Source organism: Oncorhynchus nerka, linkage group LG18 (assembly GCF_034236695.1).
Source record: "Oncorhynchus nerka isolate Pitt River linkage group LG18, Oner_Uvic_2.0, whole genome shotgun sequence".
Taxonomy (NCBI): Eukaryota; Metazoa; Chordata; class Actinopteri; order Salmoniformes; family Salmonidae; genus Oncorhynchus; species Oncorhynchus nerka.
In genome coordinates this window covers 5,531,135-5,557,851 of record NC_088413.1, presented here as the reverse complement: position 1 = coordinate 5,557,851, position 26,717 = coordinate 5,531,135, and the positions used below count along the sequence as shown (strand labels likewise).

Genomic DNA, 26,717 nt, shown 5'->3' with positions numbered 1-26,717 from the left:
GTGTGAGAGGTGGAAGGAGGTGGGGGCCAGTTAGTGTGAGAGATGGAAGGAGGTGGGGGCCAGTCAGTGTGAGAGGTGGAAGGAGATGGGGGCCAGTCAGTGTGAGAGGTGGAAGGAGGTGGGGGCCAGTCAGTGTGAGAGGTGGAAGGAGGTGGGGGCCAGTCAGTGTGAGAGGTGGAAGGAGGTGGGGTCAGTCAGTGTGAGAGGTGGAAGGAGGTGGGGGCCAGGGAGGTGGGGGCCAGTCAGTGTGAGAGGTGGAAGGAAGTGGGGGCCAGTCAGTGTGAGACATGGAAGGAGGTGGGGCCAGTCAGTGTGAGAGGTAGAAGGAAGTGGGGGCCAGGGAGGTGGGGGCCAGTCAGTGTGAGAGGTGGAAGGAAGTGGGGGCCAGTCAGTGTGAGAGGTGGAAGGAAGTGGGGGCCAGTCAGTGTGAGAGGTGGAAGGAAGTGGGGGCCAGTCAGTGTGAGAGGTGGGGGGCCAGGGAGGTGGGGGCCAGTCAGTGTGAGAGGTGGAAGGAAGTGGGGGCCAGTCAGTGTGAGAGGTGGAAGGAAGTGGGGGCCAGTCAGTGTGAGAGGTAGAAGGAGGTGGGGGCCAGTCAGTGTGAGGGGTGGAAGGAAGTGTGGGCCAGTCAGTGTGAGAGGTGGAAGGAGGTGGGGGCCAGGGAGGTGGGGGCCAGTCAGTGTGAGAGGTGGAAGGAAGTGGGGGCCAGTCAGTGTGAGAGATGGAAGGAGGTGGGGCCAGTCAGTGAGAGGTGGAAGGAAGTGGGGGCCAGGGAGGTGGGGGCCAGTCAGTGTGAGAGGTGGAAGGAAGTGGGGGCCAGTCAGTGTGAGAGGTGGGGGCCAGGGAGGTGGGGGGCCAGTCAGTGTGAGAGGTGGAAGGAAGTGGGGGGCCAGTCAGTGTGAGAGGTGGAAGGAAGTGGGGGGCCAGTCAGTGTGAGAGGTGGAAGGAGGTGGGGGCCAGTCAGTGTGAGGGGTGGAAGGAAGTGGGGGCCAGTCAGTGTGAGGGTGGAAGGAGGTGGGGGCCAGGGAGGTGGGGGCCAGTCAGTGTGAGAGGTGGAAGGAGGTGGGGGCCAGTCAGTGTGAGAGGTGGAAGGAGGTGGGGGCCAGTCAGTGTGAGAGGTGGAAGGAGGTGGGGGCCAGTCAGTGTGGCTGAGAGGTGGAAGGAGGTGGGGGCCAGTCAGTGTGAGAGGTGGAAGGAAGTGGGGCCAATCAGTGTGAGAGGTGGAAGGAAGTGGGGGCCAGTCAGTGTGAGAGGTGGAAGGAGGTGGGGGCCAGTCAGTGTGAGAGGTGGAAGGAAGTGGGGGCCAGTCAGTGTGAGGGGTGGAAGGAGGTGGGGGCCAGGGAGGTGGGGGCCAGTCAGTGTGAGAGGTGGAAGGAGGTGGGGGCCAGTCAGTGTGAGAGGTGGAAGGAGGTGGGGGGGCCAGTCAGTGTGACAGGTGGAAGGAGGTGGGGGCCAGTCAGTGTGAGAGGTGGAAGGAGGTGGGGGCCAGTCAGTGTGAGAGGTGGAAGGAGGTGGGGGCCAGTCAGTGTGAGAGGTGGAAGGAGGTGGGGGCCAGTCAGTGTGAGAGGTGGAAGGAGGTGGGGGCCAGTCAGTGTGAGAGGTGGAAGGAGGTGGGGCCAGTCAGTGTGAGAGGTGGAAGGAGGTGGGGGCCAGTCAGTGTGAGAGGTGGAAGGAGGTGAGGGCCAGTCAGTGTGAGAGGTGGGGCCAGGGAGGTGGGGGCCAGTCAGTGTGAGAGGTGGAAGGAGGTGGGGCCAGTCAGTGTGAGGGGTGGAAGGAAGTGTGGGCCAGTCAGTGTGAGAGGTGGAAGGAGGTGGGGGCCAGGGAGGTGGGGGCCAGTCAGTGTGAGAGGTGGAAGGAGGTGGGGGCCAGTCAGTGTGAGAGGTGGAAGGAGGTGGGGGCCAGTCAGTGTGAGAGGTGGAAGGAAGTGGGGGCCAGTCAGTGTAAGAGAGGTATGTGTTTACCTTCTCTCCCCTATATCTCTGTGTGTGTTTACCTTCTCTCCCCTATATCTCTGTGTGTTTACCTTCTCTCCCCTATATCTCTGTGTGTGTTTACCTTCTCTCCCCTATATCTCTGTGTGTTTACCTTCTCTCCCCTATATCTATGTGTGTGTTTACCTTCTCTCCCCTATATCTCTGTGTGTTTACCTTCTCTCCCCTATATCTCTGTGTGTTTACCTTCTCTCCCCTATAACTCTGTGTGTTTACCTTCTCTCCCCTATATCTCTCTGTGTGTGTTTACCTTCTCTCCCCTATATCTCTCTCTGTGTGTTTACCTTCTCTCCCCTATATCTCTGTGTTTACCTTCTCTCCCCTATATCTCTCTGTGTGTGTTTACCTTCTCTCCCCTATATCTCTCTCTGTGTGTTTACCTTCTCTCCCCTATATCTCTGTGTTTACCTTCTCTCCCCTATATCTCTCTGTGTGTGTTTACCTTCTCTCCCCTATATCTCTCTCTGTGTGTTTACCTTCTCTCCCTATATCTCTGTGTTTACCTTCTCTCCCTATATCTCTCTGTGTTTACCTTCTCTCCCTATATCTCTCTGTGTTTACCTTCTCTCCCCTATATCTCTGTGTTTACCTTCTCTCCCTATATCTCTCTGTGTGTTTACCTTCTCTCCCCTATATCTCTCTCTGTGTGTTTACCTTCTCTCCCCTATATCTCTCTCTGTGTGTTTACCTTCTCTCCCCTATATCTCTCTGTGTGTTCACCTTCTCTCGCCTATATCTCTGTGTTTACCTTCTCTCCCCTATATCTCTCTGTGTTCACCTTCTCTCCCCTATATCTCTGTGTGTGTTTACCTTCTCTCCCCTATATCTCTCTGTGTGTTCACCTTCTCTCCCCTATATCTCTCTGTGTGTGTTTACCTTCTCTCCCGGGGTGACAGAGACCCTCCAGACACAGTGTGTGTACGAGGGGTAACCGTTGGGGTAACCGGGCGACGAGAAGTTACCTGTCGACTCCTGTAGGGTCTCCCCGCACGCTACACACACACAGAGAGAGAGAGAGAGAGAGAGAGAGAGAGAGAGAGAGAGAGAGAGAGAGACAGAGAGGAGAGACAGAGAGAGAGAGAGAGAGAGAGAGAGAGAGAGAGAGAGAGAGACAGAGAGACAGAGAGAGAGAGAGAGAGAGAGAGAGAGAGAGAGAGAGAGAGAGAGAGAGAGAGAGAGAGAGTAGAGACAGAGAGAGAGAGAGAGAGAGAGAGAGAGAGACAGAGAGAGAGAGAGAGAGAGAGAGAGGAGAGACAGAGAGAGAGAGAGAGAGTAGAGACAGAGACAGAGACAGAGAGAGAGAGAGAGAGAGAGAGAGACAGAGAGAGAGAGAGAGAGAGAGACAGGGAGAGAGGAGAGAGAGAGAGGAGAGAGAGAGAGAGAGGAGAGAGAGAGAGAGAGAGGGGGGGCAGAGAGAGAGAGAGAGAGATGGGGGGCAGAGATATAGAGAGAGAGAGGAGAGACAGAGAGAGAGGAGAGACAGAGAGAGAGGAGAGAGAGAGAGAGAGAGAGAGAGAGAGAGAGAGAGAGAGAGAGAGAGAGAGGAGAGAGAGAGAGAGAGAAAGAGAGAGGGGGGGGCAGAGAAAGAGAGAGAGAGAGAGAGGGGGGCAGAGAAGAGAGAGAGAGAGAGAGAGAGAGGGGAGGCAGAGAGAGAGAGAGAGATGGGGGGCAGAGAGAGAGAGAGAGGGGGGACAGAGAAGAGAGAGAGAGATCTCTGAGAGACACAGAGAGAGAGAGAGAGGGGGGGACAGAGAGAGAGATGGGGGGGGCAGAGAGAGAGAGAGAGAGAGAGAGAGAGAGAGGTTACTCTTTTCTATGACATATGACATTGTATCGATATTCATTACGAATAGTCATGTAAATGGTATTACATTATAATAACAAATTATAGCAATAACAACAATGAAATGGTGACAGTCAACAGTAGAACAATAACACATCTAAAAGGATCAACATGGACATCTCTCTCTATCTTTACCATCTCTGCTCCCATCTCTCTCTCTATCTTTACCATCTCTGCTCCCATCTCTCTCTCTATCTTTACCATCTCTGCTCCCATCTCTCTCTCTATCTTTACCATCTCTACTCCCATCTCTCTCTCTATCTTTATCATCTCTACTCCCATCTCTCTCTCTATCTTTACCATCTCTACTCCCATCTCTCTCTCTATCTTTACCATCTCTGCTCCCATCTCTCTCTCTATCTTTATCATCTCTGCTCCCATCTCTCTCTCTCTCTATCTTTATCATCTCTGCTCCCATCTCTCTCTATCTTTACCATCTCTACTCCCATCTCTCTCTATCTTTACCATCTCTGCTCCCATCTCTCTCTCTATCTTTACCATCTCTCCCATCTCCCTATCTTTACCATCTCTATCTTTACCATCTCTACTCCCATCTCTCTCTCTATCTTTACCATCTCTCCCATCTCATCTCTCTCTGTCTTTACCATCTCTACTCCCATCTCTCTCTCTATCTTTACCATCTCTACTCCCATCTCTCTCTCTATCTTTACCATCTCTACTCCCATCTCTCTCTCTGTCTTTACCATCTATACTCCCATCTCTCTCTCTATCTTTACCATCTCTACTCCCATCTCTCTCTATCTTTACCATCTCTACTCCCATCTCTCTCTTTACCATCTCTCTCTTTACCATCTCTCTCTCTCTCTATCTTTACCATCTCTTCCCATCTCATCTTTACCATCTACTCCCATCTCTCTCTCTATCTTTACCATCTCTACTCCCATCTCTCTCTATCTTTACCATCTCTACTCCCATCTCTCTCTCTTTATCTTTACCATCTCTATCTTTACCATCTCTATCTCTCTCTCTATCTTTACCATCTCTACTCCCATCTCTCTCTATCTTTACCATCTCTACTCCCATCTCTCTTTACCATCTCTACTCCCATCTCTCTCTATCTTTACCATCTCTACTCCCATCTCTCTCTCTATCTTTACCATCTCTACTCCCATCTCTCTCTCTATCTTTACCATCTCTACTCCCACCCATCTCTCTCTATCTTTACCATCTCTACTCCCATCTCTCTCTCTATCTTTACCATCTCTACTCCCATCTCTCTCTATCTTTACCATCTCTACTCCCATCTCTCTCTATCTTTACCATCTCTACTCCCATCTCTCTCTCTCTATCTTTACCATCTCTACTCCCATCTCTCTCTATCTTTACCATCTCTACTCCCATCTCTCTCTATCTTTACCATCTCTCTCTACTCCCATCTCTCTCTATCTTTTTACCATCTCTACTCCCATCTCTCTCTCTATCTTTACCATCTCTACTCCCATCTCTCTCTATCTTTACCATCTCTACTCCCATCTCTCTCTCTATCTTTACCATCTCTACTCCCATCTCTCTCTCTATCTTTACCATCTCTACTCCCATCTCTCTCTCTCTATCTTTACCATCTCTACTCCCATCTCTCTCTATCTTTACCATCTCTACTCTCTCATCTTTACCATCTCTCTCCCATCTCTCTCTCTATCTTTACCATCTCTACTCCCATCTCTCTCTATCTTTACCATCTCTACTCTCTCTATCTTTACCTCTACTCCCATCTCTCTCTCTATCTTTACCATCTCTACTCCCATCTCTCTCTCTATCTTTACCATCTCTACTCCCATCTCTCTCTCTATCTTTACCATCTCTACTCCCATCTCTCTCTCTATCTTTACCATCTCTACTCCCATCTCTCTCTCTCTTTATCTTTACATCTCTACTCCCATCTCTCTCTCTATCTTTACCATCTCTACTCCCATCTCTCTCTATCTTTACCATCTCTACTCCCATCTCTCTCTATCTTTACCATCTCTACTCTCTCTTTTACTTTACCATCTCTACCATCCCTCCCATCTCTCTCTCTATCTTTACCATCTCTACTCCCATCTCTCTCTATCTTTACCATCTCTACTCCCATCTCTCTCTCTATCTTTACCATCTCTACTCCCATCTCTCTCTCTATCTTTACCATCTTTACCATCTTTACTACTCCCATCTCTCTCTCTATCTTTACCATCTCTACTCCCATCTCTCTCTCTTTATCTTTCTCTCTACCCATCTCTACTCCCATCTCTCTCTCTATCTTTACCATCTCTACTCCCATCCCATCTCTCTCTATCTTTACCATCTCTACTCCCATCTCTCTCTCTATCTTTACCATCTCTACTCCCATCTCTCTCTCTATCTTTACCATCTCTACTCCCATCTCTCTCTATCTTTACCATCTCTACTCCCATCTCTCTCTCTATCTTTACCATCTCTACTCCCATCTCTCTCTATCTTTACCATCTCTACTCCCATCTCTCTCTATCTTTACCATCTCTACTCCCATCTCTCTCTCTTTACCATTCTACCCCATCTCTCTCCATCTTCTCCCATCTCTCTCTTCTTTACCATCTCTACTCCCATCTCTCTCTATCTTTACCATCTCTACTCCCATCTCTCTCTATCTTTACCATCTCTACTCCCATCTCTCTCTATCTTTACCATCTCTACTCCCATCTCTCTCTTTACTCTATCTTTACCCATCTCTCCATCTCTCTCTTCTTTACCATCTCTACTCCCATCTCTCTCTATCTTTACCATCTCTACTCCCATCTCTCTCTATCTTTACCATCACTACTCCCATCTCTCTCTCTGTCTTTACCATCTCTACTCCCATCTCTCTCTCTGTCTTTACCATCTCTACTCCCATCTCTCTCTATCTTTACCATCTCTACTCCCATCTCTCTCTATCTTTACCATCTTTCCCACTCTCTATCTTCCATCTCTACTCTCTCTCTCTATCTTTACCATCTCTACTCCCATCTCTCTCTCTATCTTTACCATCTCTACTCCCATCTCTCTCTCTATCTTTACCATCTCTACTCCCATCTCCCATCTTTACCATCTCTACTCCCATCTTTATCTTTACATCTCTACTCCCATCTCTCTCTCTATCTTTACCATCTCTACTCCCATCTCTCTCTATCTTTACCATCTCTACTCCCATCTCTCTCTCTATCTTTACCATCTCTACTCCCATCTCTCTCTCTATCTTTACCATCTCTACTCCCATCTCTCTCTCTATCTTTACCATCTCTACTCCCATCTCTCTCTCTATCTTTACCATCTCTACTCCCATCTCTCTCTATCTTTACCATCTCTACTCCCATCTCTCTCTCTATCTTTACCATCTCTACTCCCATCTCTCTCTCTATCTTTACCATCTCTCCCATCTCCCATCTTTACTCTCTATCTCTTATCTTTACCATCTCTACTCCCATCTCTCTCTCTATCTTTACCATCTCTATCTCCCATCTCTCTCTCTATCTTTACCATCTCTACTCCCATCTCTCTCTTTCTTTACCATCTCTCTCTCTATCTTTACCATCTCTCTCCCATCTCTCTATCTTTACCATCTCTACTCCCATCTCTCTCTATCTTTACCATCTCTACTCCCATCTCTCTCTCTATCTTTACCATCTCTACTCCCATCTCTCTCTCTCTTTACCATCTCTACTCCCATCTCTCTCTCTCCCATCTTTACCATCTCTACTCCCATCTCTCTCTCTATCTTTACCATCACTACTCCCATCTCTCTCTCTGTCTTTACCATCTCTACTCCCATCTCTCTCTCTATCTTTACCATCACTACTCCCATCTCTCTCTATCTTTACCATCTATACTCCCATCTCTCTCTATCTTTACCATCTCTACTCCCATCTCTCTCTCTATCTTTACCATCTCTACTCCCATCTCTCTCTATCTTTACCATCTCTACTCCCATCTCTCTCTCTATCTTTACCATCTCTACTCCCATCTCTCTCTCTATCTTTACCATCTCTACTCCCATCTCTCTCTCTATCTTTACCATCTCTACTCCCATCTCTCTCTATCTTTACCATCTCTACTCCCATCTCTCTCTATCTTTACCATCTCTACTCCCATCTCTCTCTATCTTTACCATCTCTACTCCCATCTCTCTCTCTATCTCTACTCCCATCTCTCTCTCTATCTTTACCATCTCTACTCCCATCTCTCTCTCTATCTTTACCATCACTACTCCCATCTCTCTCTCTATCTTTACCATCTCTACCCCCATCTCTCTCTCTGTCTTTACCATCACTACTCCCATCTCTCTCTCTATCTTTACCATCACTACTCCTATCTCTCTCTCTATCTTTACCATCACTACTCCCATCTCTCTCTCTATCTTTACCATCTCTACTCCCATCTCTCTCTCTATCTTTACCATCTCTCTCTCTATCTTTACCATCTCTACTCCCATCTCTCTCTATCTTTACCATCTCTACTCCCATCTCTCTCTATCTCTACCATCTCTACTCCCATCTCTCTCTCTCTCTCTTTACCATCTCTACTCCCATCTCTCTCTCTATCTTTACCATCTCTACTCCCATCTCTCTCTATCTTTACCATCTCTACTCCCATCTCTCTATCTTTACCATCTCTACTCCCATCTCTCTCTATCTTTACCATCTCTACTCCCATCTCTCTCTATCTTTACCATCTCTACTCCCATCTCTCTCTCTATCTTTACCATCTCTACTCCCATCTCTCTCTCTATCTTTACCATCTCTACTCCCATCTCTCTCTATCTTTACCATCTCTACTCCCATCTCTCTCTCTATCTTTACCATCTCTATCTTTACCATCTCTCTCTCTCTATCTTTACCATCTCTACTCCCATCTCTCTCTATCTTTACCATCTCTACTCCCATCTCTCTCTCTATCTTTACCATCACTACTCCCATCTCTCTCTCTATCTTTACCATCTCTACTCCCATCTCTCTCTCTGTCTTTACCATCTTTACCATCTCTACTCCCATCTCTCTCTCTATCTTTACCATCTCTACTCCCATCTCTCTCTCTATCTTTACCATCTCTACTCCCTCTCTCTCTATCTTTACCATCTCTACTCCCATCTCTCTCTCTCTTTACCATCTTACCCCATCTCTCTCTCTATCTTTACCATCTCTACTCCCATCTCTCTATCTTTACCATCTCTACTCCCATCTCTCTCTATCTTTACCATCTCTACTCCCATCTCTCTCTCTATCTTTACCATCTCTACTCCCATCTCTATCTTTACCATCTCTACTCCCATCTCTCTCTCTATCTTTACCATCTCTACTCCCATCTCTCTCTATCTTTACCATCTATACTCCCATCTCTCTCTATCTTTACCATCTCTACTCCCATCTCTCTCTCTATCTTTACCATCTCTACTCCCATCTCTCTCTATCTTTACCATCTCTACTCCCATCTCTCTCTATCTTTACCATCTCTACTCCCATCTCTCTCTCTATCTTTACCATCTCTACTCCCATCTCTCTCTCTATCTTTACCATCTCTACTCCCATCTCTCTCTATCTTTACCATCTCTACTCCCATCTCTCTCTATCTTTACCATCTCTACTCCCATCTCTCTCTATCTTTACCATCTCTACTCCCATCTCTCTCTATCTTTACCATCTCTACTCCCATCTCTCTCTCTATCTTTACCATCTCTACTCCCATCTCTCTATCTTTCTCTACTCATCTTTCTCTACTCCCATCTCTCTCTATCTTTACCATCTCTACTCCCATCTCTCTCTCTATCTTTACCATCTCTACTCCCATCTCTCTCTATCTTTACCATCTCTACTCCCATCTCTCTCTCTATCTTTACCATCTCTACTCCCATCTCTCTCTCTATCTTTACCATCTCTACTCCCATCTCTCTCTCTCTATCTTTACCATCTCTACTCCCATCTCTCTCTCTCTTTACCATCTCTACTCCCATCTCTCTCTCTATCTTTACCATCTCTACTCCCATCTCTCTCTATCTTTACCATCTCTACTCCCATCTCTCTCTCTATCTTTACCATCTCTACTCCCATCTCTCTCTATCTTTACCATCTCTACTCCCATCTCTCTCTCTCTATCTTTACCATCTCTACTCCCATCTCTCTCTATCTTTACCATCTCTACTCCCATCTCTCTCTCTCTCTATCTTTACCATCTCTACTCCCATCTCTCTCTCTATCTTTACCATCTTACTCCCATCTCTCTATCTTTACCATCTCTACTCCCATCTCTCTCTCTATCTTTACCATCTCTACTCCCATCTCTCTCTATCTTTACCATCTCTATCTCCCATCTCTCTCTCTCTATCTTTACCATCTCTACTCCCATCTCTCTCTATCTTTACCATCTCTACTCCCATCTCTCTCTCTATCTTTACCATCTCTACTCCCATCTCTCTCTCTTCTTTACCATCTCTACTCCCATCTCTCTCTATCTTTACCATCTCTACTCCCATCTCTCTCTATCTTTACCATCTCTACTCCCATCTCTCTCTATCTTTACCATCTCTACTCCCATCTCTCTCTATCTTTACCATCTCTACTCCCATCTCTCTCTTTACCATCTCTATCTTCTCTCTATCTTTACCATCTCTACTCCCATCTCTCTCTCTATCTTTACCATCTCTACTCCATCTCTCTCTATCTTTACCATCTCTACTCCCATCTCTCTCTCTATCTTTCACCATCTCTACTCCCATCTCTCTCTATCTTTACCATCTCTACTCCCATCTCTCTCTCTCTCTATCTTTACCATCTCTACTCCCATCTCTCTCTCTATCTTTACCATCTCTACTCCCATCTCTCTCTCTCTATCTTTACCATCTCTACTCCCATCTCTCTCTCTATCTTTACCATCTCTACTCCCATCTCTCTCTCTATCTTTACCATCTCTACTCCCTCTCTCTCTATCTTTACCATCTCTACTCCCATCTCTCTCTCTATCTTTACCATCTCTACTCCCATCTCTCTCTCTATCTTCTTTACCATCTCTACTCCCATCTCTCTCTCTATCTTTATCTCTACTCCCATCTCTCTCTATCTTTACCATCTCTACTCCCATCTCTCTCTCTATCTTTACCATCTCTACTCCCATCTCTCTCTCTATCTTTACCATCTCTACTCCCATCTCTCTCTCTATCTTTACCATCACTACTCCCATCTCTCTCTATCTTTACCATCTATACTCCCATCTCTCTCTATCTTTACCATCTGTACTCCCATCTCTCTCTCTGTCTTTACCATCTCTACTCCCATCTCTCTCTCTGTCTTTACCATCTCTACTCCCATCTCTCTCTATCTTTACCATCTCTACTCCCATCTCTCTCTCTGTCTTTACCATCTCTACTCCCATCTCTCTCTATCTTTACCATCTCTACTCCCATCTCTCTCTCTATCTTTACCATCACTACTCCCATCTCTCTCTGTCTTTACCATCTCTACTCCCATCTCTCTCTATCTTTACCATCTCTACTCCCATCTCTCTCTATCTTTACCATCTATACTCCCATCTCTCTCTATCTTTACCATCTCTACTCCCATATCTCTCTCTATCTTTACCATCTCTACTCCCATCTCTCTCTATCTTTACCATCTCTACTCCCATCTCTCTATCTTTACCATCTCTACTCCCATCTCTCTCTCTATCTTTACCATCTCTACTCCCATCTCTCTCTATCTTTACCATCTCTACTCCCATCTCTCTCTCTATCTTTACCATCTCTACTCCCATCTCTCTCTCTATCTATCTTTACCATCTCTACTCCCATCTCTCTCTCTATCTTTACCATCTCTACTCCCATCTCTCTCTCTATCTTTACCATCTCTACTCCCATCTCTCTCTCTATCTTTACCATCTCTACTCCCATCTCTCTCTCTCTATCTTACCATCTCTACTCCCATCTCTCTCTCTATCTTTACCATCTCTACTCCCATCTCTCTCTCTATCTTTACCATCTCTACTCCCATCTCTCTCTCTATCTTTACCATCTCTACTCCCATCTCTCTCTATCTTTACCATCTCTACTCCCATCTCTCTCTCTATCTTTACCATCTCTACTCCCATCTCTCTCTCTATCTTTACCATCTCTACTCCCATCTCTCTCTCTATCTTTACCATCTCTACTCCCATCTCTCTCTCTATCTTTACCATCTCTCTCTCTATCTTTACCATCTCTTCTCCCATCTCTCTCTCTATCTTTACCATCTATACTCCCATCTCTCTATCTTTACCATCTCTACTCCCATCTCTCTCTATCTTTACCATCTATACTCCCATCTCTCTCTATCTTTACCATCTCTACTCCCATCTCTCTCTCTATCTTTACCATCTCTACTCCCATCTCTCTCTATCTTTACCATCTCTACTCCCATCTCCCTCTCTATCTTTACCATCAACACTCCCATCTCTCTCTCTATCTTTACCATCTATACTCCCATCTCTCTCTCTATCTTTCACCTCTACATCCATCGCTCTCTATCTTTTACATCTCTCCCTCCATCTCTCACATCTCTTCATCCTATTTCTCCCTCCATCTCTCCGTCATCTCTTTCTCCATCTCTGTCTTAATATTTCGCTCCATCTCTCTCTATTTCTTCATATCTCCCGCCATCTCCCGCTCCATCTCGCTCCATCTCCCTATCCATCTCTTTCTCCATCTCTCCCTCAATCTCTCCTTCCATCTCTCCTCCATCTCTCCCTCCATCTCTCGTTCCATATCTCCCTCCATCTCTCGTTCCATATCTCCCTCCAACTCTCTTTCCTTCTCTCCCTCCATCTCTCTCGTAGTGAGATGAGTCACGTGCCGTCCTCTCCCATCATGCATGATGTTTTTACCCAGAGTGCCCTAGGGCCCGGCTCATCTGTCAGTTGTCACATATGATCTCATAAGGACTACAGCTGGGTTCACCACACACACAAGTATGCACACACACACACACACACACACGCATGAATGCTCACTCACACACACATCTTATACACAGACATCAGGACAGTATGAATGCTGACTCACACACACATCTTATACACAGACATCAGGACAGTATGTGCAGATGTTGAGCCAAAGTTGCTTCAATAGACTGCCAGAATAGACTGTCAGAATAGAATGTTACAATAGAATGGTACAATAGATTGTTACAATAGAATGTTACAACAGAATGTCACAATAAAATGAATAAAACATTTTATTCTAACATTCTATTCTAACATTCTATTCTAACATTCTATTCTAACATTCTATTCTGACATACTATTGCAACATTTTATTCTAACATTCTATTTTGACATTCTATTGTAACATTTTATTCTAAAATTATATTCTAACATTCTATTTTGACATTCTATTGTAACATTTTATTCTAAAATTCTATTCTAACATTAGATTCTGACATTTTATTCTGACATTCTATTGTAACATTCTATTGTAACATTCTATAGTAACATTCTGTTGCAACATTATATTGTAACATTCTACTGTAATATTATATTGTAACATTATATTGTAACATTATATTCTAGCATTCTATTCTGACATTCTATTGTAACATTCAACTGTAACATTATATTCTAACATTCTACTGTAATATTCTATTGTAACATTCTATTGTAACATTATATTCTAGCATTCTATTCTGACATTTGACTGTAAACATTATATTCTAACATTATATTCTAACATTATATTCTAACATTTTATTTAAATATTCTATTCTGACATTCTACTGTAACATTCCATTCTGACATTTGACTGTAATATTCTATTCTAACATTTTATTTAAATATTCTATTCTGACATTCTACTGTAACATTTTATTCTGACATTCTATTGTAACATTCTATTCTGACATTCTACTGTAACATTATATTCTAACATTCTAGTGTAACATTATATTGTAACATTCTATTGTAACATTCTATTGTAATATTTTATTCTAACATTCTATTCTGACATTCTACTGTAACATTCTATTATAACATTTTATCCTAATATTCATTCTGACATTCTACTATAACATTCTATTCTAACATTCTATTCTGACATTCTACTGTAACATTCAATTCTTACATTCTATTCTATCATTTTATTATAATATTCTATTCTGACCCTTCTACTGTACCATTCTATATTCTACTGTAACATTCTGTAATCCCCTCTAGCACCAGGCTCAGTGCACTCTCAAATGTTGTTTTTTGATATCGTTGTAAGCCTGCCACACACACTATACAATACATTTATTTAACATAAGAATGAGTGTGATTTTTTGTCACAACCCTGCTGCGGAGAGCGTGATCACACAGTCATCCGGAACAGCTGATGCTCTCATGCATATTTCAGTGTCACTTGCCTCGAAGCGAGCATAGAAGTCATTTAGCTCGTCTGGAAGGCTGGGCAGCTCACGGCTGGGCTTCCCATAGTAATGTGTAATAGTTTGCAAGCCCTGCCACATAAGATGAGTGTCAGAGCCGGTGTAGTATGATTCGATCTTAGCCCTGTATTGACGCTTTGCCTGTTTGATAGTTCGTTGGAGGGCATGGCAGGATTTCTTATAAACTTCCAGGTTAGAGTCCCTGCTTCTTGAAAGCGGCAGCTCTACCCTTTAGCTCAGTGCGAATGTTGCCTGTAATCCATGGCTTCTGGTTGGGGTATGTACGCACGGTTACTGTGAGGACGACGTCCTCGATGCACTTACTGGTGAAGCCGGTGACTGAAGTGGTGTATTCCTCAATGCCATCAGATAAATCCCAGAACATGTTCCAGTCTGTGATAGCAAAACAGACCTGTAGTTTAGCATCTGCTTCATCTGAACACTTTTTTATAGACCGAGTCACTGCTACTTCCTGCTTTAATTTGTTCTTCTAAGCAGGAATCAGGAGGATAGAATTATGGTCAGATTTTCCAAATGGAAGGTGAGGGAGAGCTTTGTTCACATCTCTGTGTGTGGAGTAAAGGTGGTCTAGAGTTTTTCACATGTAATATGCTGGCAGAAATTCAGTAAAACTAATTTAAATTTCCCTGCATTAAAGTCTCCGCCACTCAAACCTTCGGGTTAGTTTGAGGGTTAGGGGTTAGGGGTTAAGGGTTCAGGGTTAGGGGTTAGGGTTAGTTTGAAGGTTAGGGTTTGAGGTTAAGGTTTAGGATTAGGGGTTAAGGGTTAGGGTTAGTTTGAAGGTTAGGGTTTGATGTTAAGGTTTAGGATTAGGGGTTAGGGGTTAAGGGTTCAGGGTTAGGGGTTCAAATCTGTGTAGGGCAGAGGTTCCGCTAGCAACATCCCGCTGAAAAGGCAGTGCGCGAAATTCAAAAATATATTTTAGAAATATGTAGTTTTCACACATTAACAAGTCCAATACAGCAAATGAAAGTTAAACATGAACATATAAAAAACGAAAACGGAATCCTATGATGATAAGTGGCAACAAAACGGAATGTTCCCTGATTACGCCCTTGTCTGAGCCCCCTGGGGGAATCCCATATTGCTGCCTCTCCGGTCCCCCCGCTGCTACTCTCTTCAGGGGACTCCGCATCTTGGTCAAGGTTCATCTTTTTAATCCATCGTGTCCGATTTCAAAAATGATTTACAGCTAAATGATTGTGTCAGGTCACTGCCAAGTCACAAAAATGCAACCGCTGTGTCAGATTTCAAAAAAACTTTACGGAAAAAGCATAATCTGAGAACGCCCCTCAGAACACAATCCAGCCAGAGAAATATCCGCCATTTTGGAGTCAACAAAGTTAGAAACAACACCATAAATATTCACTTACCTTTGATGATCTTCATCAGAATGCACTCCCAGGAATCCCAGTTCGACAATAAATGACTGATTTGATCCATGCAGTGCCATCATTTAAGTCCAAATAGTCACTTGTTGTTAGCGTATTCAGCCCAGTAATCCATCTTCATGAGGCGCGAGCATTTCATCCAGACAAAAACTAGAAAAGTTCAGTTTAGAAACATGTCAGACGATGTATGGAATCAATCGTTAGGATGTTTTTAACATAAAACATGAATAATGTTCCAACCGGAGAAGTCCTTTGTCTTCAGAAAGGCTCTGGAACGAGAGGTAACTCTGTCGGGAGCGCGCGTCATGAGACTGACTCAAAAGGTCTCATGAGCCCCTCCTTTATAGTAGAATCCTCATTTAAGTTTCAAAATACGGTTGACATCTAGTGGAAGCCCTAGGAACCTCATCCATATCTCAATGTGTACTCGGTAGGCCAAGATTTGAAGAACTACAAACCTCACTTCATGGTTGCGCCTGCCATGTGTGACATCCCTGAGGGAGGAAACATCACAGTCTCTGAGGAACCTGACTGGCTGGAGGGAGGAAACATCCCAGTCTATGAGGAACCTGACTGGCTGGAGGGAGGAAACATCCCAGTCTATGAGGAACCTGACTGGCTGGAGGGAGGAAACATCACAGTCTCTGAGGAACCTGACTGGCTGGAGGGAGGAAACATCACCGTCTCTGAGGAACCTGACTGGCTGGAGGGAGGAAACATCACAGTCTCTGAGGAACCTGACTGGCTGGAGGGAGGAAACATCACAGTCTCTGAGGAACCTGACTGGCTGGAGGGAGGACACATCACAGTCTCTGAGGAACCTGACTGGCTGGAGGAGGACACATCACAGTCTCTGAGGAACCTGACTGGCTGGAGGAGGAAACATCACAGTCTCTGAGGAACCTGACTGGCTGGAGGGAGGAAACATCACAGTCTCTGAGGAACCTGACTGGCTGGAGGGAGGAACCTGACATCACAGTCTCTGAGGAACCTGACTGGCTGGAGGGAGGAAACATCACAGTCTCTGAGGAACCTGACTGGCTGGAGGGAGGAAACATCACAGTCTCTGAGGAACCTGACTGGCTGGAGGGAGGAAACATCACAGTCTCTGAGGAACCTGACTGGCTGGAGGGAGGAAACATCACAGTCTCTGAGGAACCTGACTGGCTGGAGGGAGGAAACATCACAGTCTCTGAGGAACCTGACTGGCTGGAGGGAGGAAACATCACAGTCTCTGAGGAACCTGACTGGCTGGAGGGAGGAAACATCCCAGTCTATGAGGAACCTGACTGGCTGGAGGGAGGAAACATCACAGTCTCTGAGGAACCTGACTGGCTGGAGGGAGGAAACATCACAGTCTCTGAGGAACCTGACTGGCTGGAGGGAGGAAACATCACAGTCTCTGAGGAACCTGACTGGCTGGAGGGAGGAAACATCACAGTCTCTGAGGAACCTGACTGGCTGGAGGGAGGAAACATCACAGTCTCTGAGGAACCTGACTGGCTGGAGAGGGAAACATCACAGTCTCTGAGGAACCTGACTGGCTGGAGGGAGGAAACATCACAGTCTCTGAGGAACCTGACTGGCTGGAGGGAGGAGACATCACAGTCTCTGAGGAACCTGACTGGCTGGAGGGAGGAAACATCACAGTCTCTGAGGAACCTGACTGGCTGGAGGGAGGAGACATCACAGTCTCTGAGGAACCTGACTGGCTGGAGGGAGGAAACATCACAGTCTCTGAGGAACCTGACTGGCTGGAGGGAGGAAACATCACAGTCTCTGAGGAACCTGACTGGCTGGAGGGAGGAAACATCACAGTCTCTGAGGAACCTGACTGGCTGGAGGAAACATCACAGTCTCTGAGGAACCTGACTGGCTGGAGGGAGGAAACATCACAGTCTCTGAGGAACCTGACTGGCTGGAGGGAGGAAACATCACAGTCTCTGAGGAACCTGACTGGCTGGAGGGAGGAAACATCACAGTCTCTGAGGAACCTGACTGGCTGGAGGAGGAAACATCACAGTCTCTGAGGAACCTGACTGGCTGGAGGGAGGAAACATCACAGTCTCTGAGGAACCTGACTGGCTGGAGGGAGGAAACATCACAGTCTCTGAGGAACCTGACTGGCTGGAGGGAGGAAACATCACAGTCTCTGAGGAACCTGACTGGCTGGAGGGAGGAAACATCACAGTCTCTGAGGAACCTGACTGGCTGGAGGGAGGAAACATCACAGTCTCTGAGGAACCTGACTGGCTGGAGGGAGGAAACATCACAGTCTCTGAGGAACCTGACTGGCTGGAGGGAGGAAACATCACAGTCTCTGAGGAACCTGACTGGCTGGAGGGAGGAACATCACAGTCTCTGAGGAAACAGACTGGCTGGAGGGAGGAAACATCACAGTCTCTGAGGAACCTGACTGGCTGGAGGGAGGAAACATCACAGTCTCTGAGGAACCTGACTGGCTGGAGGGAGGAGACATCACAGTCTCTGAGGAACCTGACTGGCTGGAGGGAGGACACATCACAGTCTCTGAGGAACCTGACTGGCTGGAGGGAGGAGACATCACAGTCTCTGAGGAACCTGACTGGCTGGAGGGAGGAGACATCACAGTCTCTGAGGAACCTGACTGGCTGGAGGGAGGAAACATCACAGTCTCTGAGGAACCTGACTGGAGGGAGGAAACATCACAGTCTCTGAGGAACCTGACTGGCTGGAGGGAACATCACAGTCTCTGAGGAACCTGACTGGCTGGAGGGAGGAAACATCACAGTCTCTGAGGAACCTGACTGGCTGGAGGGAGGAAACATCACAGTCTCTGAGGAACCTGACTGGCTGGAGGAGGAAACATCACAGGGAGGAACCTGACTGGCTGGAGGGACATCACAGTCTCTGAGGAACCTGACTGGCTGGAGGAGGAAACATCACAGTCTCTGAGGAACCTGACTGGCTGGAGGAACCATCACTGGCCTGACTGGCTGGAGGGAGGAATCACACATCAGGAACCTGACTGGCTCTCTGAGGAACCTGACTGGCTGGAGGGGAGGAAACATCACAGTCTCTGAGGAACCTGACTGGCTGGAGGGAGGAACATCACAGTCTCTGAGGAACCTGACTGGCTGGAGGGAGGAAACATCACAGTCTCTGAGGAACCTGACTGGCTGGAGGAGGAACATCACAGTCTCTGAGGAACCTGACTGGCTGGAGGAGGAAACATCACAGTCTCTGAGGAACCTGACTGGCTGGAGGGAGGAAACATCACAGTCTCTGAGGAACCTGACTGGCTGGAGGAGGAGACATCACAGTCTCTGAGGAACCTGACTGGCTGGAGGAGGAACATCACAGTCTCTGAGGAACCTGACTGGCTGGAGGGAGGAACATCACATTCTCTGTGGAACCTGACTGGCTGGAGGGAGGAAACATCACAGTCTCTGAGGAACCTGACTGGCTGGAGGGAGGACACATCACCGTCTCTGAGGAACCTGACTGGATGGAGGGAGGAGACATCACAGTCTCTGAGGAACCTGACTGGAGGGAGGAAACATCACAGTCTCTGAGGAACCTGACTGGCTGGAGGGAGGAGACATCACAGTCTCTGAGGAACCTGACTGGCTGGAGGGAGGAAACATCACAGTCTCTGAGGAACCTGACTGGCTGGAGGGAGGAAACATCACAGTCTCTGAGGAACCTGACTGGCTGGAGGGAGGAGACATCACAGTCTCTGAGGAACCTGACTGGCTGGAGGGAGGAAACATCACAGTCTCTGAGGAACCTGACTGGCTGGAGGGAGGAGACATCACAGTCTCTGAGGAACCTGACTGGCTGGAGGGAGGAAACATCACAGTCTCTGAGGAACCTGACTGGCTGGAGAGGGAAACATCACAGTCTCTGAGGAACCTGACTGGCTGGAGGGAGGAGACATCACAGTCTCTGAGGAACCTGACTGGCTGGAGGAAACATCACAGTCTCTGAGGAACCTGACTGGCTGGAGGAGGAAACATCACAGTCTCTGAGGAACCTGACTGGCTGGAGGGAGGAAACATCACAGTCTCTGAGGAACCTGACTGGCTGGAGGGAGGAAACATCACAGTCTCTGAGGAACCTGACTGGCTGGAGGAGGAGAACATCACAGTCTCTGAGGAACCTGACTGGCTGGAGGGAGGAAACATCACAGTCTCTGAGGAACCTGACTGGCTGGAGGAGGAAACATCACAGTCTCTGAGGAACCTGACTGGCTGGAGGGAGGAAACATCACAGTCTCTGAGGAACCTGACTGGCTGGAGGGAGGAAACATCACAGTCTCTGAGGAACCTGACTGGCTGGAGGAGGAGACATCACAGTCTCTGAGGAACCTGACTGGCTGGAGGAAAACATCACAGTCTCTGAGGAACCTGACTGGCTGGAGGGAGGAAACATCACAGTCTCTGAGGAACCTGACTGGCTGGAGGAGGAAACATCACAGTCTCTGAGGAACCTGACTGGCTGGAGGGAGGAAACATCACAGTCTCTGAGGAACCTGACTGGCTGGGAGGAGACATCACAGTCTCTGAGGAACCTGACTGGCTGGAGGGAGGAACATCACAGTCTCTGAGGAACCTGACTGGCTGGAGGAGGAACATCACAGTCTCTGGCCTGACTGGCTGGAGGGAGGAAACATCACAGTCTCTGAGGAACCTGACTGGCTGGAGGGAGGAAACATCACAGTCTCTGAGGAACCTGACTGGCTGGAGGGAGGAGACATCACAGTCTCTGAGGAACCTGACTGGCTGGAGGGAGGAAACATCACAGTCTCTGAGGAACCTGACTGGCTGGAGGGAGGAGACATCACAGTCTCTGAGGAACCTGACTGGCTGGAGGGAGGAAACATCACAGTCTCTGAGGAACCTGACTGGCTGGAGGGAGGAAACATCACAGTCTCTGAGGAACCTGACTGGCTGGAGGGAGGAGACATCACAGTCTCTGAGGAACCTGACTGGCTGGAGGGAGGAAACATCACAGTCTCTGAGGAACCTGACTGGCTGGAGGGAGGAGACATCACAGTCTCTGAGGAACCTGACTGGCTGGAGGGAGGAAACATCACAGTCTCTGAGGAACCTGACTGGCTGGAGGGAGGAAACATCACAGTCTCTGAGGAACCTGACTGGCTGGAGGGAGGAAACATCACAGTCTCTGAGGAACCTGACTGGCTGGAGGAGACATCACAGTCTCTGAGGAACCTGACTGGCTGGAGGGAGGAAACATCACAGTCTCTGAGGAACCTGACTGGCTGGAGGGAGGAGACATCACAGTCTCTGAGGAACCTGACTGGCTGGAGGGAGGAAACATCACAGTCTCTGAGGAACCTGACTGGCTGGAGGGAGGAAACATCACAGTCTCTGAGGAACCTGACTGGCTGGAGGGAGGAAACATCACAGTCTCTGAGGAACCTGACTGGCTGGAGGAGACATCACAGTCTCTGAGGAACCTGACTGGCTGGAGGGAGGAAACATCACAGTCTCTGAGGAACCTGACTGGCTGGAGGGAGGAGACATCACAGTCTCTGAGGAACCTGACTGGCTGGAGGGAGGAAACATCACAGTCTCTGAGGAACCTGACTGGCTGGAGGGAGGAGACATCACAGTCTCTGAGGAACCTGACTGGCTGGAGGGAGGAAACATCACAGTCTCTGAGGAACCTGACTGGCTGGAGGAGGCAACATCACAGTCTCTGAGGAACCTGACTGGCTGGAGGGAGGAAACATCACAGTCTCTGAGGAACCTGACTGGCTGGAGGGAGGAGACATCACAGTCTCTGAGGAACCTGACTGGCTGGAGGGAGGAAACATCACAGTCTCTGAGGAACCTGACTGGCTGGAGGGAGGAGACATCACAGTCTCTGAGGAACCTGACTGGCTGGAGGGAGGAAACATCACAGTCTCTGAGGAACCTGACTGGCTGGAGGGAGGAGACATCACAGTCTCTGAGGAACCTGACTGGCAGGAGGAAACATCACAGTCTCTGAGGAACCTGACTGGCTGGAGGGAGGAAACATCACAGTCTCTGAGGAACCTGACTGGCTGGAGGGAGGAGACATCACAGTCTCTGAGGAACCTGACTGGCTGGAGGGAGGAAACATCACAGTCTCTGAGGAACCTGACTGGCTGGAGGGAGGAAACATCACAGTCTCTGAGGAACCTGACTGGCTGGAGGGAGGAAACATCACAGTCTCTGAGGAACCTGACTGGCTGGAGGGAGGAAACATCACAGTCTCTGAGGAACCTGACTGGCTGGAGGAGGAAACATCACAGTCTCTGAGGAACCTGACTGGCTGGAGGGAGGAAACATCACAGTCTCTGAGGAACCTGACTGGCTGGAGGAGGAACATCACAGTCTCTGAGGAACCTGACTGGCTGGAGGGAGGAGACATCACAGTCTCTGAGGAACCTGACTGGCTGGAGGGAGGAACATCACAGTCTCTGAGGAACCTGACTGGCTGGAGGGAGGAAACATCACAGTCTCTGAGGAACCTGACTGGCTGGAGGGAGGAGACATCACAGTCTCTGAGGAACCTGACTGGCTGGAGGGAGGAACATCACAGTCTCTGAGGAACCTGACTGGCTGGAGGGAGGAACATCACAGTCTCTGAGGAACCTGACTGGCTGGAGGGAGGAACATCACAGTCTCTGAGGAACCTGACTGGCTGGAGGGAGGAAACATCACAGTCTCTGAGGAACCTGACTGGCTGGAGGGAGGAAACATCACAGTCTCTGAGGAACCTGACTGGCTGGAGGGAGGAAACATCACAGTCTCTGAGGAACCTGACTGGCTGGAGGGAGGACACATCACAGTCTCTGAGGAACCTGACTGGCTGGAGGGAGGAAACATCACAGTCTCTGAGGAACCTGACTGGCTGGAGGGAGGAGAACATCACAGTCTCTGAGGAACCTGACTGGCTGGAGGGAGGAAACATCACCGTCTCTGAGGAACCTGACTGGCTGGAGGGAGGAGACATCACAGTCTCTGAGGAACCTGACTGGCTGGAGGGAGGAAACATCACAGTCTCTGAGGAACCTGACTGGCTGGAGGAAACATCACAGTCTCTGAGGAACCTGACTGGCTGGAGGGAGGAAACATCACAGTCTCTGAGGAACCTGACTGGCTGGAGGGCTGGAGGAGACATCACAGTCTCTGAGGAACCTGACTGGCTGGAGGGAGGAAACATCACAGTCTCTGAGGAACCTGACTGGCTGGAGGGAGGAAACATCACAGTCTCTGAGGAACCTGACTGGCTGGAGGAGGAACATCACAGTCTCTGAGGAACCTGACTGGCTGGAGGGAGGAAACATCACAGTCTCTGAGGAACCTGACAGGCTGGAGGGAGGAGACATCACAGTCTCTGAGGAACCTGACTGGCTGGAGGGAGGAAACATCACAGTCTCTGAGGAACCTGACAGGCTGGAGGGAGGAGACATCACAGTCTCTGAGGAACCTGACTGGCTGGAGGGAGGAAACATCACAGTCTCTGAGGAACCTGACTGGCTGGAGGGAGGAAACATCACAGTCTCTGAGGAACCTGACTGGCTGGAGGAAACATCACAGTCTCTGAGGAACCTGACTGGCTGGAGGGAGGAGACATCACAGTCTCTGAGGAACCTGACTGGCTGGAGGGAGGAGACATCACAGTCTCTGAGGAACCTGACTGGCTGGAGGACACATCACAGTCTCTGAGGAACCTGACTGGCTGGATGGAGGACACATCACAGTCTCTGAGGAACCTGACTGGCTGGATGGAGGAAACATCACAGTCTCTGAGGAACCTGACTGGCTGGAGGGAGGAAACATCACAGTCTCTGAGGAACCTGACTGGCTGGAGGGAGGAAACATCACAGTCTCTGAGGAACCTGACTGGCTGGAGGGAGGAAACATCACAGTCTCTGAGGAACCTGACTGGCTGGAGGGAGGAGACATCACAGTCTCTGAGGAACCTGACTGGCTGGAGGGAGGAAACATCACAGTCTCTGAGGAACCTGACTGGCTGGAGGGAGGAAACATCACAGTCTCTGTGGAACCTGACTGGCTGGAGGACACATCACAGTCTCTGAGGAACCTGACTGGCTGGACGGAGGAAACATCACAGTCTCTGAGGAACCTGACTGGCTGGAGGGAGGAAACATCACAGTCTCTGAGGAACCTGACTGGCTGGAGGGAGGAACATCACAGTCTCTGAGGAACCTGACTGGCTGGAGGAGGAAACATCACAGTCTCTGAGGAACCTGACTGGCTGGAGGGAGGAAACATCACAGTCTCTGTGGAACCTGACTGGCTGGAGGAAACATCACAGTCTCTGAGGAACCTGACTGGCTGGAGGGAGGAGACATCACAGTCTCTGAGGAACCTGACTGGCTGGAGGGAGGAAACATCACAGTCTCTGAGGAACCTGACTGGCTGGAGGGAGGAAACATCACAGTCTCTGAGGAACCTGACTGGCTGGAGGAAACATCACAGTCTCTGAGGAACCTGACTGGCTGGACATCACAGTCTCTGAGGAACCTGACTGGCTGGAGGGAGGAGACATCACAGTCTCTGAGGAACCTGACTGGCTGGAGGGAGGAGACATCACAGTCTCTGAGGAACCTGACTGGCTGGAGGGAGGAAACATCACAGTCTCTGAGGAACCTGACTGGCTGGAGGGAGGAGACATCACAGTCTCTGAGGAACCTGACTGGCTGGAGGGAGGAAACATCACAGTCTCTGAGGAACCTGACTGGCTGGAGGGAGGAAACATCACAGTCTCTGAGGAACCTGACTGGCTGGAGGGAGGAAACATCACAGTCTCTGAGGAACCTGACTGGCTGGAGGGAGGAAACATCACAGTCTCTGAGGAACCTGACTGGCTGGAGGGGGAGGAGACATCACAGTCTCTGAGGAACCTGACTGGCTGGAGGGAGGAAACATCACAGTCTCTGAGGAACCTGACTGGCTGGAGGGAGGAGACATCACAGTCTCTGAGGAACCTGACTGGAGGGAGGAAACATCACAGTCTCTGAGGAACCTGACTGGCTGGAGGGAGGAGACATCACAGTCTCTGAGGAACCTGACTGGCTGGAGGGAGAAGACATCACAGTCTCTGAGGAACCTGACTGGCTGGAGGGAGGAAACATCACAGTCTCTGAGGAACCTGACTGGCTGGAGGGAGGAAACATCACAGTCACAGTCTCTGAGGAACCTGACTGGCTGGAGGGAGGAAACATCACAGTCTCTGAGGAACCTGACTGGCTGGAGGGAGGAAACATCACAGTCTCTGAGGAACCTGACTGGCTGGAGGGAGGAGACATCACAGTCTCTGAGGAACCTGACTGGCTGGAGGGAGGAAACATCACAGTCTCTGAGGAACCTGACTGGCTGGAGGGAGGAAACATCACAGTCTCTGAGGAACCTGACTGGCTGGAGGGAGGAACATCACAGTCTCTGAGGAACCTGACTGGCTGGAGGAGGAAACATCACAGTCTCTGAGGAACCTGACTGGCTGGAGGAGGAAACATCACAGTCTCTGAGGAACCTGACTGGCTGGAGGAAGACATCACAGTCTCTGAGGAACCTGACTGGCTGGAGGGAGGAAACATCACAGTCTCTGAGGAACCTGACTGGCTGGAGGGAGGAAACATCACAGTCTCTGAGGAACCTGACTGGCTGGAGGGAGGACAGTCTCTGAGGAACCTGACTGGCTGGAGGGAGGAAACATCACAGTCTCTGGCTGGAGGAACCTGACTGGCTGGAGGAAGGAGACATCACAGTCTCTGAGGAACCTGACTGGCTGGAGGGAGGAAACATCACAGTCTCTGAGGAACCTGACTGGCTGGAGGGAGGAAACATCACAGTCTCTGAGGAACCTGACAGGCTGGAGGGAGGACACATCACAGTCTCTGAGGAACCTGACTGGCTGGAGGGAGGAGACATCACAGTCTCTGAGGAACCTGACTGGCTGGAGGGAGGAAACATCACAGTCTCTGAGGAACCTGACTGGCTGGAGGGAGGAAACATCACAGTCTCTGAGGAACCTGACTGGCTGGAGGGAGGAAACATCACAGTCTCTGAGGAACCTGACTGGCTGGAGGGAGGAAACATCACAGTCTCTGAGGAACCTGACTGGCTGGAGGGAGGAAACATCACAGTCTCTGAGGAACCTGACTGGCTGGAGGAGGAGACATCACAGTCTCTGAGGAACCTGACTGGCTGGAGGGAGGAGACATCACAGTCTCTGAGGAACCTGACTGGCTGGAGGGAGGAAACATCACAGTCTCTGAGGAACCTGACTGGCTGGAGGAACCTGACTGGCTGGAGGAGGAACATCACAGTCTCTGAGGAACCTGACTGGCTGGAGGGAGGAAACATCACAGTCTCTGAGGAACCTGACTGGCTGGAGGGAGGAAACATCACAGTCTCTGAGGAACCTGACTGGCTGGAGGAAACATCACAGTCTCTGAGGAACCTGACTGGCTGGAGGGAGGAGACATCACAGTCCTCTGAGGGAACCACAGTGACTGGCTGGCTGGAGGAGGAAACATCACAGTCTCTGAACCTGACTGGCTGGAGGGAGGAACATCACAGTCTCTGAGGAACCTGACTGGCTGGAGGACACATCACAGTCTCTGAGGAACCTGACTGGCTGGAGGGAGGAAACATCACAGTCTCTGAGGAACCTGACTGGCTGGAGGGAGGAAACATCACAGTCTCTGAGGAACCTGACTGGCTGGAGGGAGGAAACATCACAGTCTCTGAGGAACCTGACTGGCTGGAGGGAGGAAACATCACAGTCTCTGAGGAACCTGACTGGCTGGAGGGAGGAAACATCACAGTCTCTGAGGAACCTGACTGGCTGGAGGGAGGAGACATCACAGTCTCTGAGGAACCTGACTGGCTGGAGGGAGGAGACATCACAGTCTCTGAGGAACCTGACTGGCTGGAGGGAGGAAACATCACAGTCTCTGAGGAACCTGACTGGCTGGAGGGTGGAGACATCACAGTCTCTGAGGAACCTGACTGGAGGGAGGAAACATCACAGTCTCTGAGGAACCTGACTGGCTGGAGGGAACATCACAGTCTCTGAGGAA

General features: G+C 48.8%; 1 protein-coding gene across 1 annotated transcript in view; it reads right to left on the bottom strand.

Annotated features, from left to right (window-relative positions):
* The window catches only part of tll1 (tolloid-like 1), a 447,864-nt gene that overhangs the window by 242,077 nt on the left and 179,070 nt on the right, over positions 1 to 26,717 (bottom strand). Inside the window, exon 10 of the mRNA XM_065004503.1 lies at positions 2,865 to 2,980. Coding sequence (XP_064860575.1) covers positions 2,865 to 2,980 — 116 coding nt within the window. The remainder of the gene's footprint in view (positions 1 to 2,864; positions 2,981 to 26,717) is intronic.